General features: G+C 59.8%; 2 protein-coding genes across 3 annotated transcripts; one reads left to right on the forward strand and one right to left on the reverse strand.

Moving 5' to 3' along the window:
- Positions 1-4,959: 4,959 nt before the first annotated feature.
- Positions 4,960-9,587, reverse strand: ELMOD3 (ELMO domain containing 3; the record flags this gene model as incomplete). Its single annotated transcript, XM_029963959.1, has 8 exons — positions 4,960-5,472; positions 6,092-6,219; positions 6,303-6,379; positions 6,902-7,032; positions 7,608-7,730; positions 8,380-8,501; positions 8,926-9,067; positions 9,356-9,587. Coding segments are annotated over 8 exons (1,125 nt in total), but the record flags the coding sequence as incomplete, so codon positions are not given.
- A 1,256-nt stretch (positions 9,588-10,843) lies between these two features.
- RETSAT (retinol saturase) lies at positions 10,844-18,117 on the forward strand. Of its 2 annotated transcripts, XM_018088567.1 has the most exons (11): positions 10,844-11,131; positions 11,884-12,066; positions 12,801-13,045; positions 13,571-13,772; positions 14,297-14,494; positions 14,591-14,710; positions 15,389-15,527; positions 15,676-15,785; positions 16,061-16,227; positions 16,724-16,883; positions 17,302-18,117. In XM_018088567.1, the coding sequence occupies exons 1-11, from the start codon at positions 10,939-10,941 to the stop codon at positions 17,445-17,447; spliced, it is 1,863 nt and encodes a 620-aa protein (XP_017944056.1). In that variant the 5' UTR covers positions 10,844-10,938; the 3' UTR covers positions 17,448-18,117. The 2 variants fall into 2 exon arrangements, with proteins under 2 accessions (XP_017944056.1, XP_017944057.1); XM_018088568.1 differs by lacking the exon at positions 11,884-12,066.
- The last annotated feature ends 442 nt before the right edge of the window (positions 18,118-18,559 follow it).

The following is an 18,559-nucleotide window of genomic DNA, read 5'->3' on the forward strand; positions in this document are numbered from 1 at the left end:
TGGCCTGTCACCCCCCCCTGCTGGGGCTGCAGGTGGGGACACGGGTGGCCTGTCACCCCTCTCCTGTGTCCCCAGCCCTGCCAGCCTCCCGAGCGCCACAGCCTGGACATCCTGGACAAGCTCGTCCTTGGGGGGCTGCTGGAGGAGGAGGAGGTGGGTGTCACCCCAGGAGCCCTCCTGGCACACACACGGGTCCCTGCTGGGGCTCAGGGTGGCTTTGAGGTGAGGTGAGAGCCCACTGTCCCCCCAGCCTGAGAGCGAGTGCAGGGGCTGCGACGTGGCCCCCCGACCCTCGTCCCGGGGCCATTCCTGCTGGGACTTCACCGATGACAGCGACAGTGACAGCGACGACAGGGTCCCCAAGCGCTGCTACAAGGTACTGGGGTCCCCCACCGCCCCCTGGGCTGGGGTGAGGGGGTGTCCCCCAAATCCAGCTGTGTGTCCCCCCAGCTCAGCGAGCCCCAGGGCTTCCCCGGCTTCCTCCTCTTCCTCTGCCGCCTCCTGAGCCCCGTCCTGCGGAGCTACGGCCGGGCTGTGGAATTCCTGGAGAGACCCCCCTGGCCCCAGCCCGGTAGGACCCTCCAGAGTGGGGAACCCCTGGGGACCCTGGGGGGGCTGGAGCCCCCCAGGAGCTGGGATCTGACACCCCTCCCAATTCCAGAGGCAGACTACGTGGAGGCGCTGCTGGAATTCCTGGATGAGGATGAGGATGGTGAGTCGAGGGGGGCGGGGTCTTGCTTTTGGGGGTCACTGCCCCCCTAGACTGGGCTGGGGGTGCCCGTGGGGTGGGATTTGGGGGTTCCCTCGGGACTTCTCTCCCCACAGGGTATCCTGACAGGAGCCTGGCCCTGAGCTCCCTGCAGAGCTTCAAGGACATGGGGGTAAGCACAGCCACCCCCCAGCCCCCCAACATCCTGCTGCCCCCCCTGACCTCCCTGTGCCCCCCCAGGTGCTGGAGGAGCTGCAGACCCCCACTGGACCCCTCCTCCAGCTCTCCCAGCCTTTCCAGTCTGCTTCCAACCGGGAGAAGTTGAGAGCCTTCATTCACCAGTTCACCCAGTTGTAACCCCCCGCCCCAGAGTCATAAATGGGCCCAGGGACCTGATGCCTCGTGGATTTATTGATCCCGGGGGGTGGGGGGGAGGTTCTGTCTCTCCTTCCCTCACCTGGGATGGAAAATTCCATCATTTCTGGTGGTGGTGCCCAAGACAGCTCCAACCAGCACATTTCCCCCCAGCCCTTCTCTGCTCACTAACAGCAGGTCCAGTTTTCAGTAAAAACACTGGGATAAATCAAACTCTCTAACGCTATTTTTTTAGTATTAGAAAGCAGGCATTAGTTTAGTCACAGTGTTGGGGTGCGTGGGGATAGTTCCACTCAACATGCCCACCCACTTTCAAAACTTTTCATTATTTATACATTTTTAGCAAAGAAATTAATGTTCATTGGTTATGTTACATAATTCCCTTAAATAAGTAATATTGTATATTCTATTGATTATTACTTTCTCACTTCTCATGCTAATTAGTCCACATTTTCAGTCTTTTTATTATCTTTTTCCCAGATAGGGAGCGTTTCAGCAGACTGATTCTGAGTTCTCTTTGTTAATTTCTTCTTTATCTGTAGTTTCTGCAACATGTTCTTTCTTGTAGCCTATAAATTTTGAATTCCTGGTATCCAGTTCTCAGCAACTTATCTCTCTCTCCCAGGCTTTGTTCATTGAGGCATGTCGAAGTTGGTTTAGCAAAACTTTAAGTCTCAGTGATTTTCCCAGACTAGTTTCTAACAATTGCAGCTTTAAAAAACCCCTTGCTAAAGTGAAAAATTACACTGCTGATGATTAATTAAAACAATTAATTAGAAAAGTTATTTAGGAAAGTGAGGCACTGCCCTGGTTGGTTCCCTCACCAGCTGTGTCAGTTCTCTTCCACACCCTCTGGTACCTCCTGGGCCGTCTCCTCTTCCCTCGGGGGGGTTCCAGCAGGTCCAAGTCCCCCAGGAGTTCAAGGGCTGGTGACCTTGAGGCTCCTGCAGAGCAGATCCTCTACCTGTTCGTCCCACCTGGGTGGGGTCCACCAGCCTCCCCCGGGACACCCACCCTGCAGCCCTTCCCCGATCTTTGCCCACAGCCCTGTCACCTTCATCTCATGATTTCAGCACAGCAGAAGCACCCCCTGACCTGCCGAGCCACCCCAGCACCTCCTTCTGAGGAGCTCAGAGCCATCCAGGGCAGCACTGAGGTCATGCCCATCATCCCCCTACCCTTCTGTGATGGCAGCTACCTCAGAGCTCTCCTGCTGCTCCGTGGCTCCTGCACGTGGTGCAGCTGCTCTTGAGCTGGACTCTCACCCCCAACACCAGCCTGATGCCCCCAGGCTCATCTCTGCCCAGCCTGGGCTTATCCTCTTTCCCCTCCAAACCTGGTGAAAAGTCCCTTCAATCAGCTCCACCCGCTCATGGCCCAGAACCTTTTCCCCCCCGGGACAGGTGGAGCCTGTTCCCAGCAGGTCCAGGGCCACCTAAACCACCCCAGGGTCAAACCGCCAAATGCCGCCCATGGCAGCAGCCTCTGCCATGGATCCATCAGGGCAGTTTTCCTGCCCCTCTCAGTACTTGCCCTGGTGCTGGGGGAGCTGAGAGCACAAGCTGGGCACCTCCTCCTTTGGCCAGCTGCCCCCATGCCCTAAAGTCCCTATAAGTGTCCTTGGGCTTCTCCCTTCAGTCTCATCACTGTCAACCTGGACAACTCCTGGAGGGCGACAGTCAGCCAGCCAGACCAGACCAGACCAGGAATGTTCCTTACCCAGGCCCCAGGGAAGCACAGACTTCCCTGGGAGATGGTCCAATCAGCACTTCGGGGTCCCCGCTCACCACGGGAGGGTTCCTGAGGACAATTGTCCTTGTTTGCTCCCCTGTAGAGCTGCTTGTGATATGTGGGGTTGGCTGACAGCCTAGAAATCACTCCTTCATCACCTCATGGGGCTTCAAATCCCCCCAGACTGAGGGTCTATGGTGCCCAGGGGGTCTGCAGGGTTCATGGAGGCCTCAGGTCTGCGGTGGCCGGGGAGTCCCTGGAAGTCAGGGGGTCCGAGCAGAAAGAGCCCATCCAAGGCCAGGGTCCCCTCACACTGTGTCCTCCCAAAGGACCAGCAGCCCACAACCACGTTGGCTGAGGAGAAGAGGACAATGACAGTGGCCACCAAGGTGGTTTCAGGGCACTCACAGCATGACCAGGACCACCAGCATGGGGATGGTGACAAGGACAAGGATGGTGATGAGGATGAGGATGGTGACAGTGGCACTGATGCAGCTGTGACTTGGACTGAGTACTTGCCCCTGGGGCTCCCCATGGACCTGCTGGCTCTGGGGGCAGGGGGCAGCACTAAGGGGTGGCCTGGGGTGCAGGGGGACAGGGCGTGTGGGGCAGTGGAGGAGGGGGACCCTCGACATGCTGTCTGATGGCCCTGCCTGTGGTCCCTGCCTGCAGCCCCCTGCTCCCTGCCCGCTGGGCCCTACTGGTGCTGTCCTGCCCATACCCCTGCCCACAGTCCTTTGTGCTGCCCATGCCCTGCCTGTACCCTGCCTACACCTCTGCCTGCACCCCTGCTGCCCAGCCCCCACCTCACAGCCCATTCCTGCTGCTGCTGGTGCCCATCCCGGGGTCACTGGCACTGCCCATCCCAGTGCTGCTGCCACCGTCGGTGCCAGTGCCGTTGTTGGTGTCACTGTCACTCCTGACTCTGCTGTTACTGTTGGTGCAGGTGCTGGTCCCTGTCCCAGTGTCCCTGTCACTGCTGTCCCAGTGTCGGTGTCTGTCCCAGTGTCCCTGTCACTGCCAGTCCTGTTGTCTCCGGTCTCCGTGGGGTTTTAGGAGTGAGGAGCAGGTTGGGGGTGCTGAGCCCTGGCCCTGGAGCGGAACTGGGTGGCACCAGGGGACAGACGGGGATCAGCCCCGGCAGGTCCCGCTCCGGGCTCTGCTCCTGCCCCCCAGCACCTGCAACCTCCCAGGGAATTGGGACCCTTTCCTGGTATCTGCATCCCCCGATACCCACATCCCTCCCTGGTACCTTGCATCCCACCCCCAACCCCCTGCTCCTGCATCCCTTCCCAGTACCTGCAACCCTCCCTGGCACCTCCCCCAGCACCCACATCCCTTCCACAGTACCTGCATTCCCCCCTGGTACCCACGTCCCTTCCCAGCACCCACATCCCTTCCCGGTCCCTGCATCCCACCTACATTTCCCCCACCACCACCCCTTCCTGGCACCCCCATCCCTTCCCCACTACCTGCCTTCCCCCCCAGCCTCACCAAGCCCAGGTCTGTGAGAGCCTCACCTCACCCCTGCCCCAAAACACCCCCAAAGGGTTCCCCCCCATCCCAATTCCCACAATAATTCAGAATCAGGAAGGCAAATCCCTAATTCTGGGCTCCTTTTTGCCCATTTATTGGATGTTTTTCCATTCAGCAGCATTCCCAGCCCCCAGGAATAGTTGTCCTTTGGGGGGCTTGGGGGCCATGATGCTCCATTCTCCCACCAGCCCCCACTTCTCTCCCCCAAAGCCCTCATTTCTCTCCACACTTGGGCTTTGGGGAATTTTCCCCATTTTGAGGGGTTTGGGGACATTCCCAAGCACTGGCACAGAGCTGCTCCCAGAGGGGATAACACTCCTCCCTGCAGCTCTCAACCCTCATTTCTCTCCTTTACAGCACCTTTTTCACCCCTATTTCACCCCAAATTGGGCTCCAGGCACTCCTGCTTCACCATCCCCCTCTGGATCCCACAGAATCCAGCAGCAAATCCAAATCCAAAACTCTTCCACCAAAACACTCATTTCCCCCCCTTTAGTAACTTCTTTGGGTGCTGACACCCCATGGTGACCCTGGGGGTCCCCAGCTGGGGGGGCCACACCGTCCCCCCGGTCCTGCTCCCCCCCCAGCCCCCAGTGAAGCCTCCACAGCCCAAAGGGGGGGTTACCCTCACCCCGGGTGCTGCTGGAGCTGGGATAGGATCCAGGAGCCTGGCACCACCCTCAGCTCCACCTGGGGAAGGTAAGGACAGCGGGAACCCTGCACTCATTGGAGGGACTATCCCAGTGCCAGGCTGGGGGGTTCATGGAATCTCCCCCCTTCCACTGCCTTTTCCTCCTTCACTTCCAGAGATTTCCACCTGGAGCAGGTGAATCCTGGCTCTGTGACCTCTCCTGGCCCTTCCCGAGCCCCCAAACCAGGGGAGACACTGGTGTGTCCCCCTCCAAGGGCTGATCCACCATCAGAATTCCCTGTGCAGCATCCTGCTCCATGTCAGATCAGTCGGGAATCTCCCTCCAGCTCGACCACAGGGTCACAGATGCCAGTGAAGTGGATCTGGGAGGAAGAGGAGGGAGGGGAGGAAGGCCGAAGGCTGTGGCTCACATAGGCTTCCAGGGACCTCAGCAACTGCCTTGGCTTCTTTTTGGTGGATAATTCCAGCTCTGGAAGGATCAGAGGGGAAAAAGTTTGAGGGGAACAACACCTGGATGGTGTCAGACGCCCAACAGACCCAGCATCCCAATGTTTTCCCTTGGAAAGGGTGTAATCGTGTTTTCCTTGGGATGAGGGAGCATGGGAAGCTCCTCTCCACCCCCAGCTCAGCACCAGCCTGACCCCCTGGGACTGGAATCCAGGGAAGATGGGACAAAGCCGGAACTCAGCAGTGCCAGGTGGATCCCCATTTCCAGGGGATCCATTAGCTCTGTGGACACCAATCCCCTCTGGAATAAATAACTCATGGACTGGGGTTAAACTATGGCTCTGTGTGAGCCTGGGGAGAAGGGAACGTCCCCACATGTCACCCACCCCAAGCCACCCTGGCACAGCATCCCTCTGAAATGGAAAATGGGGGAGAGGAAAAACCCCTTGGAGCACTGGGATAGGGAAATATTGTGGAAAACCTCAGTGTGAGGATTAAATGAGGAATGTTTGGGCTTCTTGGGCATTACAGCCCTTGGAACTGGGCTTGGATGCGCTGAGAACACAGCGGGGGGTCTTCAGGTTGTCCTGGGGTTGTTTTCCCAGGGAAAATAAGGAGAAGGAAAAGCCGGGAAGACAAACCCTTGAGGAAGGACCCGGCGTCGGCGACAGTCCCGCACTGCCGCTTCCAGAGGCGGAAGAGCCGCAGGAAGGCAGCGGCATAGAGGTCGTTCAGCACCCCAATGACCTGCTGCCGGCGGTTACATTCCCTGGAAAACAGGGAGAGGGGCTTGGCCACATGCCAGGAGGGGCCCTGGATGTGGTTTGAGAGCCCAGAGCAGCCCCCCCTCACCGGGAGAGCCGCTCCTCCCGCAGCGCCTGGACGACGATCCGGGTGATGTTCACGGACATGATGCAGAAGGGAAAATTCTGCAAGAGAACCAGAATTCCGGCGTTATTGCAGCTCAGATGGAAAACCCTCCTCCCCTCTGGCACCTCCAACCCTTTGACACCAGATCTGTGTGGCCCCAAACCCACGGGATGGGTGACAGACCCACGTACTGGGATAACAGCTCTATGGATCCAGGCTCAGATGGATGCTGACGGTTGAGCCGAGCTTGTATCCCAGGCTTAAACCTGGACTAAAATGTGGAATTTAAGGAGACAGGCTCCACTCACTTCCATTTTCCTGTTGCCCAACTCTCCAGCCCTTTTATCCTACTCTAAGCCAGGATCGAATCTTTAAAATCCCATTCCCAGCACAAATCCAGTACCTGGAGCTCAGCTCCAGCCTGGATCAGGGCTCTTTGGGCACCACCTTCCTCCCCTCACCAGCCTGAGGTGGTTCAGCATCCCAAAAAAATCCCTGGAGAGGTTCTTGTTCTTCCCTTTCCCGGAGAACTGGGAATTCCAAGGGAGATCCCCCTGCAGGGAGGAGGGGGAAGGCCATGCCTGGGTTTCATGCTGGGAGAGCTGGAAGATCTCCCTGGCCAGCGACAATGTTCGGGAGTCCAGGACGAAGAACAGGATCTGCATCAGCCCCAGCATTCCTGTCCCACGCAGGTCGGTCCCAGGATCCACACCTGGGGGGGCAGGGACAGCATGGAGTCACTCCCTGTCACCTTCCCATTCCATGGGCTGTTTATTCCCTGTCACTGCACTTCCAGGGTACAGGAATCCTGGGGATTCCCTTTCTGGAGGAAAAGCTTCCAGGGAATGTCTCTAATGGGGCCACCACCTCACTCACCTGGGCATTAACCAACCCTGCTCCCCCTGATACACTCCTGCTCCCACACTTTTCCAGGAATTACCAGCTTTTTTAGGCACATGGTACTGGGATGACCTGGCCAAGCAGTCCAGTTGTACTGGGGCCAGTTTGACTTACTATCTTTATGAATAAAGGGATTGAGGGTGCCCTTGGGAATTTTGTAGGTGTATGGAGAGGAGTGTGAGGATTGGGGTGAGGCTGCACCTCAAATCCTGGGATGAATTTTGGGGTCCAAGAAGGACACTGAGGTGCTGGAGCGTGTCCAGGGAAGGGCAATGGAGATGGGGCTGGAGGACAGGGAGTGGCTGAGGGAGCTGGGATAGGACAGAGCTGCTCCAGGGGAGGTTCAGGTGGAGTTTGGGAATGGCCAGAGCTCGTTGCCAGTCCTACCCTGGAATCCCAGCTCCTCCCAGTGTGTCCCATAGCGGGGGCAGCCGCGGCGGGAGCGCGTCAGCTGCCGGTAGATGGTCTGGAGGATCCGCATGTGCACCCACTCCGAGTCATCCAGGGCGCCTGGCAGGGGGGAGGGAGGGACACCCCGGGGGGAGGGAACGCCCCACGTGGCTAAAAACACCCCTGGGATCTAAAAAACACCCCCCGGCACCCAAAACCAGCCCTCGGCACCCCAAAAACACTCCCGCTGCCCCCAAAACGCCCCTCAGCGCCTCAAACAACAGCACATCCTCCAAAAACCCACCCCAGAGCCCAAAACCACCTTAAAAATACCCACAGCTCTCCAAGAGACGCCCCTTGGCTCCGAAAAAACACCCCCTGGCTACCCAAAACTCAGCCCTCAGCACCCAAAAGATGCATCTTGGCACCCAAACAACACCCTGCAGCAGCTAAAAACACCCCCAGGTGCCCCAAAAACACCCCCTACACCCTAAGAAATCCCACAGTGCCCAAAAAATGCCCTTTGGTGCCCAAAACCCAACCACAGCCCCCTCAAAAATGCCCCCCCGGCACCTAATACCACCTGGCACCTTCAAAACCCCCTTGGTGCCCTAAAATGGCCCCTCAGCCCCCAAACCCACAGTCCCAAGGTTTCCCTGTGTGGGACCCCCTGGGATGGGCAGACATGACCCCCCCATGCTGAGGGACTGGGGGATTCCCATCCAGCGCTCCCCAGAGCCGGGAGCAGAGGGGACCCGGGGCCACTCACACTGTGCCATGGCCAGCACCAGCTCCCGCTCCCCCCGGAGCTGCGGCCGGAGCCGGGGGGGCCCCCCGAGGCAGCGCAGCAGCACGGACAGGCCCCCCCGGCGCCCTGGCCCCCGGACCTTCCTCTGCGGGAGAGACCCCAGACCCGTTAGGGCTGAGCCCCCGGGGGGAGGGGGGCTGGGTGCCCCCCAGCCCTAATTCCTGCCCTGCCCCCGGGCGCTGTACCCGCTCTGGAGAGCCCAGATGATCTGGATAGCTGCTGCAGCGGCCTGTCTGCGAAGGGAAATCGCGGGGAGGGCACAGGGCGACGGTGCACCCCCTCACCTCTGTAGGGAGAGAGGGAGGGGTTAGCACTCCCCCCACCTGACCCCATGGCCCCCAGTGACCCCTGCTCCCGCTGACGGTGACCCTTGAACCCCCAGTGACTCTTGACCCCCCAGAGTGATCCCCAGGAGGGTGGAGCCATGGGGAACAGGGGTAAAACAGGGAGTCTCCTACCCCCTCCCGCCCCTCCACCCCCAAATAACCCCCCCAGGTGCTCCCCTACCCATCCTGCCCTCCGGGATCCAGGTCCTGCCCTCCTCCCCAGACCTTTCCAGCTGCCAGGCCCCCGTTGTTCCCAGTACCTGACTGGATCTCTTCCAGAGCCTCCCACTCCTCCTGGGCCCGGAGCTGCTCCTCGCTGATCCCTGCCCGAGGGGAGGAGCACAAGGGTCAGATCCGGGTGGGAGACACGGGATGGGGGATTTGCTCCCTTCCCCCAACACCCCCCAGCACATCCTGGAGTTGGATTTCCCCTTTTCCAGGGAAAATCCCAACTGCAAGGTTTATCTTGGGTGGTCTTGGGGAACAAGCTGGGACTAAATGGATTTGATTGAGACCTCCCCGCTGGATCCCTGGGGCCCTTCCCAGCCCCCCCGGTGACCTTCCCACCAGGAAACACAGGGATTGATCCAAGAGAAGCAGGAGAAGCTCACCAGGGTCCGAGCACTGCCCCTCTCCAAGCACCAGCGCCTGCAGGACCCCATCCTGCCCCAGAGCTGGGATCTGGGGGGGAGAGAGGAAACCAGTGTCACCTCCCGGGACAGACCCCAGACACCAACCGACCCAAACCCCGAGGATTCCCCCCGGGAACCGCCCCTGTGCCCCACTGGAAGGCGGCTCAGGCTCCTTCGGAAGGGGGTTTCGGGGGGCGGTTGTGCCCCCAAGATGATTTTACACGGATACAATCGAGAGGCGAGGGGGAATGGGGGGCTGGAACCCCTGAGGTGAGGAGGCCCCGGGGGCTCGGCCGTGGGGCTCCGGCCGGACACGCACGGGCAGGACGCCCGCTCCGCCGGCTGCTCCGGCCGCCCGCAGCCCCCGGCGCCGCTTCATGCCCCTGCGGGAGCTTAGGAAGCGGGGCGGAGATCAGGAGGTGGGGAGGAGGTCCTGGAAAGCCCTGACAGCCCCCCCAGCGGACCACCCCGGCCCCGCAGGAGCCCACTCCGCGCACCCCCAAGCCCCCCGCGGGCACCCTCAGGAGCCTTCCCTGGCCCTCCCCAGTGCCCCTCCAGCCGCCTCAGGAGCACCCCCATGGTCTCCTCCCAGCCCCCCCCAGATCCCCTCCTTAGGTCCCGCCAAGGGAGCCCGCCCCGGCTCCCCTCGACCCTTCAGCGCCCCCCAAAGCCCCTTCCGGGGGTCCCGTTCCCACCCTGACCCCCTGCGGGACTGCCCTCCGGCCGGCGCCGCCGCAGTGCGCAGGCGCGCCCGCGCTGGCACGCCTGGGAGCTGGAGTCCCCCGCCGCCACTCGGCTGGGAGAGACAAGGGACTACAAAACTCCCGGCGTGCACCCGCGCGCGACGGTGCACGGGGCGCGCGAGGGCGCCAGACGCGGGAAGCGAGACGGCGGGCCAGAGGGCGGGCCGCTATGCCGGGGGCAGGTGGGCCATGCCAAGAGGGCGGTACCTCTGGTCGGGGGCGGGGCACTGCGGACCAGGTGGGGCGGGGCTACAAAGGCCGCTGGGGCGGGGGTGGCCGGTCCCCGGGAGCAGTACCCCGCCTCAGCTCCCAGTGCTCGGTCCGAGCTCTCAGTGCCACTCCCAACTCCCAGTATCCCACTACCAGCTCCCGGTGTCAGCTCCCAGTGCCCCCTTCCCATCTCCTAGTGCCCAGTGCCAGTTCCCGGACCCAGCTCCCAGTGCCCTGTGACAACTCCAAGTGACTCTGTGACTCCCTATCCCAGTGCTGGCTCCCAGTGCCCAGTGCCGGCTCCCAGTGCCCAGTGCCTAGTGCCTCCGTCCTGCTTGCAGTTCCCGCTCCAGTGCAGCTTGCCCAGCAGCCACTGCCTGCTTCCTGGTTCCAGCTCCAGGAATCCCAGTGCCCGCCCCCAGTAACCGGTTCCGTGACTCAGTTCCAGCTCCCAGTTCCCAGTGCCAACGCCCGCCCCTCCCGCGGTCCTCCCGCCCAGCGCCGGTGCCGTGCCCCTTTTCCACCGTCCTTATCGGCCTTGTCCCCCTCGCCCCTGTTATTCCCATTCCCGCTGTTCCCGGCTCCCGCTCCGCCGGACGGCTCAGCAACATGTGGCTGCAGGTCCTGTTCTATCTCGTCCCCCTCCTTCTCCTCGTCCTCCTCCTCCTCTTCCTCATCCCGGTCCTCTTCCTCCTGTTCCCACAAGTCTCGGGCGGCCGCAATCCCTTCGCCGCCGACAGCCGCCGCCCGCCCGGGCCGCTCGTCACCGACAAGGCTGTGCGGAGGAGCGTCGTCAAGACAGGTACGGGACCCCCGACGGGCATCGACCCCGGGGACAGCATTGGCCCCTCAGGGCGGTGTCACCCGCCGGGGTAGCATTAATCGCCCCGGCATTGCCACTGGAGCGGAATCACCCCCCGGGCTGTCGTGGCCCCCCGGGGCAGCATCTCCACCGGGGGCAGCATCAACGCCCCAGGGAGTTATTGTGTCCCCCCGGGTGGCGTCAGCCCCCCGTGTCAGTCTGAAAATGCCACCCCAGCGTGCGTGGCAACTGTCCCGGCCCCCATGTGGAGTCCCCCCCTCTGTCAGTATGACACCCCCCCCCAGGGTGATGGCATTGTCCCCCCCCGGGTGGGGTCACTCCCTCTGTCACTCTGAACCCCCTCAGGGTGGCATTGTCCCCCAGCGCCGGAGTCCCCCCCTATGTTAGTATGACCCCCCAGGGTAGCATTGTCCCCCCGGGTGGTGTCACCCCCTGTGTCAGTCTGACACCCCTCAGTGTGGCATTGTCATCGCCCCACTGTTGGAGTCCCCCCCCGTGTCAGTATGACCCCCCCAGGGTGGCACTGCTCCCCCCGGGTGGGGTCAGTCTGAAGCCCCCCAACATGGCATTGTCCCCCCAACGTCGGAGTCACCCCTGTGTCAGTGTGACCCCCCGAGGGTGACACCCCCCAGCCTGGCATCACCCCCTGGGTGCCACCCCCTCGCCGTGGTTTTGGGGGTGCCCCGTGCCCCAGGGGTGCCCCCGTTGCTGACACCCCGCTGTCCCCGCAGTGTTCTCGGCAGAGAAGGTGCCCCCGCAGCTCGATGCCATCGTGGTGGGCAGCGGCGTGGGGGGGCTGGCGGCGGCCGCGCTCCTGGCCAAGACCGGCCAGCGGGTGCTGGTGCTGGAGCAGCACGGGAAGCTGGGGGGCTGCTGCCACACCTTCACCGAGAAGGGCTTCGAGTTTGACACCGGTACGATTTGGGGCTCCAAAATCCCCCCCCAGATCCAAAGGAGGGGGCTGGGACACACTCGGGGTGGGAATCACACCCACTGGGGGTCAGATAAGGGGGCCCCAGCACCCACCCTGTGTGAGACAAGCCTGCTCTTCACCCCAAAATTCTCTGGCTGAAGGACACCAAACCCCCCTGAATTCCCCATATCCAGCCCCTATGGAACTCTCAGCACCAGGAATATCACCTTAGGACAAACTTGACACCTCCCTGGAAAACTCCTCGCAGTGAGGCAAAGTCCAGCTCTATGTATTCCCAGAGGATTAATTATTTACAGCAGAGATGAAAAATCACAATGTGTAACAAAATCCCCAATTAAAAACACCACAGCAAGCAGCGTCCACCCCAAGTGGGAGGCAGGTGTATCCCGGATTTTCCCTTTCCCTTCCATAGGGAGCTGCAGAGGTGGGGATGGAAAAACAAGAGGAGGGTCCTGTGCATCCCAGGGTGGAAAAAAACAGGAAAAATACCAAAATGTAACAAAATTCCCCAGATTCCCAAATAAAAATGTGATGGCGAGCACTGTTCACCTCAAGTGTATCCCAGATTTTACCTTTCCCTTCCACATGGAGTTGATGGGGAGGGGATGGATAAACAAGAGGTGCATTCGGTGCATCCTGGAGTGGGAAAATAAAGGAAGAAAAAGGAAAAATAAAGAAAAAAAGAGGACAGAAACAGTAAAATGTCTCTTTTAGGGATCCACTACGTGGGGGAGATGCAGGAGAGCTCCCTGATGCGGTTCCTGATGGACCAGCTGACGGATGGGCAGCTGGAGTGGGCCCGGCTCCCGACTGTCTACGATACCGTGGTTTTGGGGGACCCCCAGGACGATGGCAGGACCTACCACATCCACTCTGGGGAGCAGGAATATTTCCAGAAGCTGAAGGAGCAGTTTCCCGGGGAAGCTGCGGCCATCGATGAGTTCCAGCGGCTGGTGAAGGTAGAGGAGCATCCAGGTGGGATAAAACAAGGGGGTTTGGATCTGGAGGATCACACAAAGAGGGGAAACCCCCTGGCACCCAGATATTGGGCATCCCCAGGGAATAATGGCCTTGTCCCAAAAGTGTTGGGGAACACATCCAAAGTCACCCTTTCCTGCCTCAAAACCCCAGCGTCACAATCTTTTTGGGGAGATATTCTGGGGGGACATTTTTTGAGGGACCTTTTTTTTATGGAGCTTTCTGGGGGAGTTTTTTGGGAGGACCTTTCTGGAGGAGTTTTATGGGGGAGCTTTTGAGCAGAGTTTTTCTGACTGGGGGAGAGCTTTTTTGGGGGAGTTTTTATAGGGAGCTTTTTTAGGGGGAGCTTTTTTGAAGGGAGATTTCTGGGGGGGAAGCTTCTTTGGGGAGCCAGCGCTCCCCTTGTCCACAGCTCCCCAGGATGCCCAGCAGTGAATTTAAGGGGAAAAAAGTACTTTGGGGTGTGTCCCAAGCGTGGCCCCGCTGACCCCGCGCTCCCCCCGCAGAGCACCAGCCGTGGGGTTGTGCTGATCGGCATCCTGAAGATGCTCCCGCAGTTCCTGGCAAGGCTCCTGTGCTGGTCCGGGCTCCTCCCGCGCTTCTGCTCCTTCTCCCGCATGGCCTCGCGCAGCCTCAAGGAGGTGGTGGAGGGTCTGACCCCCAACCCCGAGCTCCGGGCTGTCCTCAGCTACCTCTTCCCCACCTATGGTAGGTGACCAGGAGGCTCCAAGGTGGCGTCAAACCCTTTAGAAACAAAAAAAAAAAGGCAAGAACCCCCTTTTTCCCATGCCCTCGGGAGGTGTGTGGGGGAGGGCTGCTGCGTGGTGGGTGCTCCACCAGTATCCTTGTCTCCAAGTCACCGGTGGGTTATCCACGTGTCCCTGTTGCTTGTCTCCATCTCATTCCCTCCACGTCCTTCACCTTCCCAGTAGGGCAGCATCGGTCCTGTACAAGGGAATGTCCCCACTTGGAACCCCCGAACCTCCCCCTTGCCTCCATCCCATCGCCCAGGGCTTTGCTCGTGGTCCGTCACAACTTGGTTGGGTTGGTGACCGCAGGCTTTGCCACGGGGACACCCGTGCCCAACATCCTCCCCGCTCCTCCAAGTTCCTCACCTGCATCCCTCCTTCTTCCCAGTGTCATGTCTATGGTGTTCCTCGTGCTAAACCCTTTAGGATAAGCCCCAAACCCGTGATTTGGCCCAAACCCACCTTGGCTGCCTCTTTTTCCAGGTGTGGTCCCCTCCAAGGTCAGCTTCTCCACACACAGCATCCTGGTGAACCACTTCCTCCGCGGTGCGTGGTACCCCAAAGGCGGCTCTGGGGAAATCGCCTTCCACACCATTTCCGTGATCCGGAAAGCCGGAGGCAACGTGTTTGGGAAGGCACCAGTGGAGAGGATCCTGCTGGACTCCCAGGGCAGAGCCTGCGGTGAGCACTGGCACGGGACAGGGCGCGGGGTCGCTCCCCGGCGCGGGGGGTCCCTTCACCAGCACCGCTCCTCCCGCTCCGGATTTTCCCTCCCAGGTGTGAGTGTCAAAAAAGGCCAAGATCTGGTGAACATCTACGCTCCCATAGTCATTTCGGACGCCGGGATATTCAACACCTACGAGAAGCTGCTGCCACCGGAGGCGCAGGCCCTGCCAGGTACTGGGCCCTGTCAGGGTTACAGCGTTAATCCTGTCCTAAGCTTCGTCCCAAAGCAGATTTATCAATTAACGTTTGATTTAATGTTAAATTGTTCCTGTGCCACAGCCCTAGAAACACAGCCCTGGCCACTCATTTCTTCACAGGGGTTTTAATTAGGCCTAAATTAATCAGCCAGAATTGGCCGTAGTTAGCAAAGTCCTGGTTGGGTGCGAGGATTCCCTAAAAAGCACAGTGTAGGGCCTTGAAATTTGTGGAAGCTGGTGGAATGTCCACCTGAAGTTGGTTTTAGAGCTGCCAAAAAATCTGCTGGAAGGGGCAAGGGTGGGTGGAAGGGGCATGGATGGGGGCATAGTGGGATGGTGGGGTGGAAGGGGACGGGGTGGATGGGAAGGGGCACAACTGGGTGGAAGGGGCACCAGCAGGAATGGAGATGGTTGGGTGGGTGTGTGGGAAGGGGGAACAGGTGGGTAGGAAGAGGGCGTGGATGGGTGGAAGAGGTACAACTGGGTGGAAGGGGCACACTTGGGTGGGAATGGGGACGGGTGGGTGGGTGGGAAGGGCAGGGTTTGGTGGGAGGGGGTCAGGATTGGAGAAACCACTTCATAGCAGAGGATCCTAGAAAAGCCTGATTTTCCCCAGAAAAGACTGATTGCCCTTTTTCTCTCCCTGTGGCAGAGATCCAGTCCCAGCTGCGCTTGGTGGCCCACGGCGAGGGCTGTCTCACCGTCTTCGTCGGCCTCAACGGCTCAAGGGAAGAGCTGGGGCTGGAGCCCACCAACCGCTTCATGTACCCAGGGAGTGACTTGGATGGAATGTAGGTTTGGCTTCACCTTGGACCCGCTTCATTGAGCATAAGGAGATGAATTCCTGGGCAGTGACTCGGAAAACAGGGATTCAGGTGTAATGAGGATTCAGGCAAAGGTATGCACAAACCCCACCTCAACCCTTGCATCTCCCTGCAGCATGAAGAGCTACCTGGATTCATCCAGAGAAGAAGCTGCCAAGAACATACCTTTCCTCTTTGTCACCTGCCCCTCGTCCAAGGACCCCACCTGGGAAATGAGACACCCAGGTGAGGCTGAAGCCCAACCACAAATGCTTGTGAGGGGCTCCAAAACTCTTGTTGGGGTTTGGTGACATCCAGCAAGGAGTTTCTGCTCAGCTATCTATGGTCAAAGCTGCTGAGCAGGTGGCTCATGGAGTGCAGCCTTTGAGATACCTGGATGAAGGACACGGAACCCCAAAGACCTGGGGACATCCCCTGGGTTTGGGTGGGGAGGGTTTGGGGTAGCAGAGTGGGGTGAGTGTGGGCAGAGGGATAAGTGCCCTATCCTTGTCCTCCCGCAGGTAAATCCACGCTGGCCATCGTCACCTTCGCCAGGTACGAGTGGTTTGAGGAGTGGAAGGACAAGCAGGTCCACAAGAGGGGTGATGACTACGAGGACTTGAAGAAGACCTTTGTGGACGCTGTCATGCAGACTGTCTACAAGATCTACCCCCGCATTGAGGGCAGGGTGAGGAAGCTCGGGGTTTGGAGGTCCTAAACTTGGGTGTCAGGGGTCCTCCAGCTCCTCTCTGGGTCCCCTCTACACACCCAATACTGGAGCTGGGGCTGAACCTGCTGGATGTGAGCTCCAGCATCTCACTAACCCATCACTGCTGCCTCCTCACGGTGCAGGGGTGAGTGATCAGTGCGAGGGTGAGTGATCCTGGAACCATGGAGTGCTTTGGGTGGGGAGGGACTTTAAAGCTCATCCCGTTCGACCCCCTGCATGGGCAGACACACATTCCACTAGATGAGGTTGCTCCGAGCCCTGTCCAACCTGGGCAGACCTGGACAACTGTCCCAGGATGGTCCTTCAGAACCAAACCTGGGCAGAACCACCACCCAAGGCTCTGCGAGGGAACTTATCTTAGCCCCTACCCCCCAAAAACAGCTTTCTGGAGCACAGAGCTTCCCCCCCACTGTCCTGGTACCCTGCAGACCACCCTGTTCCCCTACCCCTGCAGGTTGAGTACCTCTCGGGCGGGACACCCCTAACCAACCAGCACTACATCGGCAGCCCCCGAGGGGAGTTGTACGGCACCAACCACGGCATCCCCCGCCTGCAGGCCGAGGTCATGGCTGCTGTACGGGCACAGACGGCTGTCCCCAACCTCTACCTGACAGGTGACAGGGCCAGCAGTGTCCTCAGATGGGGTCAGCTCTGGGGGAGCGGGGTGTGGGGGCAGAAAACCTCCGATCCTGAAGGGAAGAGCCACTGCAGTGCTGTGGAGCAGTGGAAGGGCTGCTGGAAAAGTGGAGTTCTGCAGTCCCAAGGGGAGGAGGAAAGGGCTGTGCTCCTCCAGCTCTGTGGGGTTGTCTCCTTACCCAGTGCAGAATGGGGCAGGATGAGGCCCTTTTCCTGCTGGGGAGAAGGAAGGGGTCAAACAGGGAGGGGGTTGTGGGTTCAGACCCCAGGGATGGTGTGGAGGCAGCTGGGAGGTGGGGAAGGTGATGCCCAAACCAGCATTTGTGGTCGGCTGGGATAGAATGGGGAGCGAGGGCTGCTCACAGGGGGACTGTGGCCACTGTTCCCTCCTTCCAGGGCAGGATTTGTGCCTGGGTGGCTTCATGGGAGCCCTGCAAGGAGCCATCATCTGCGCCAGCAGCATCCTCAAGCGCAACCTCTACGTTGACTTGGTGAGGCTGAAGAAAAGCTTGGAGGCCACCAATGCCAAGAAGGGAAACTAACACCTGCTGTCCCACCATCAGGGACTCCCCACTGGCCACCACATCACCTCCACCTCCACATTCTCCGCTGTCACACACCTGTAGCAGATCCATCTCCATGCAAAGCTATTCCCATTCCCAGCCAGATTGTCTGGCACCTCACCCACCTGAAACGCATCCCCTTCCACCACCACATCCAGTGCTTGTCTCTGGCCATGAAGAGGGTCCCCAAGAGCTGCCCCACAGAGCCATGGCCAGGAGAGAAGTCACGGTAACCCCAAAACAGGCAGCACCAGCAGGTAACAGCATCAAGCACCCAGAGCTGCTGGATCCCACCAGTGGAGCATCAGAAGAGCATCAACCTCCACCTGCATCCCCCAGCAAACACCCACCTTCACCTGCAGCCCCCAGAGCTGTTTGAGAGCAACGGTACTTGTGGGCTGTCCAGTGCTTCCAACATCATTTCTGGGGGCAGCAGGACCCCCACGCCCCAACATTCCCAGTGTTTGGGGGCTGCTCTTCCCCCGTTGCCCCAAGGCATCGATGGCACAAGCAGCTGCTCCTTGAGCAGTACAAAAGTCCTTCTGTCTCCTGGGAAAAGCTTGGGAACAGTGTCAAAGTCCTGTCTGGTTGGAAGGGAAGCACAAGAGGCTGGAAATAAATAAATAAAATAGTGATAATGATCCTGGGATTTGTGCCTCGTGATGAGTCAGCAGGGCTGGGTGACGTGAGGGGGAAGGGAACAGGAAGGAGAAAGGAGAGCTTATACTGCTCAGTTTTGGGGAGGAATAATGACAGAGAGGCTGTAAATGGGGAACCCGAGGGAAACCAGTGGCCCATGTGGATTTACCTCCCTGTCACATCCTTAGAGTGGGCGGGGATGGGCAATAAGGCTGGGGAAGCTGGATGAGGCTGTTTTCCCCATTCTCAGCCATGGGAAGAAGAATTCCCTGGAAGTGGGGGGGAAAAGACTTGGAGAGGGTAAGGAAGGCAGTGTAGGATCACCCGGGTGCTCCTGGTGTTTCCATCTCCCATCCCTCTCATCCCCACCATCCCCTCGGAGGATAAAAATCCTCCTTTTTTTCTCTCCTGCCTGAGCCTGGGGTGCTGTGCCCCCCTCCGACCCTCTGCCT

This window comes from Manacus vitellinus, unplaced genomic scaffold (genome assembly GCF_001715985.3).
Source record: "Manacus vitellinus isolate BGI_N305 unplaced genomic scaffold, ASM171598v3 scaffold_105_pilon, whole genome shotgun sequence".
NCBI classification, from domain to species: domain Eukaryota; kingdom Metazoa; phylum Chordata; class Aves; order Passeriformes; family Pipridae; genus Manacus; species Manacus vitellinus.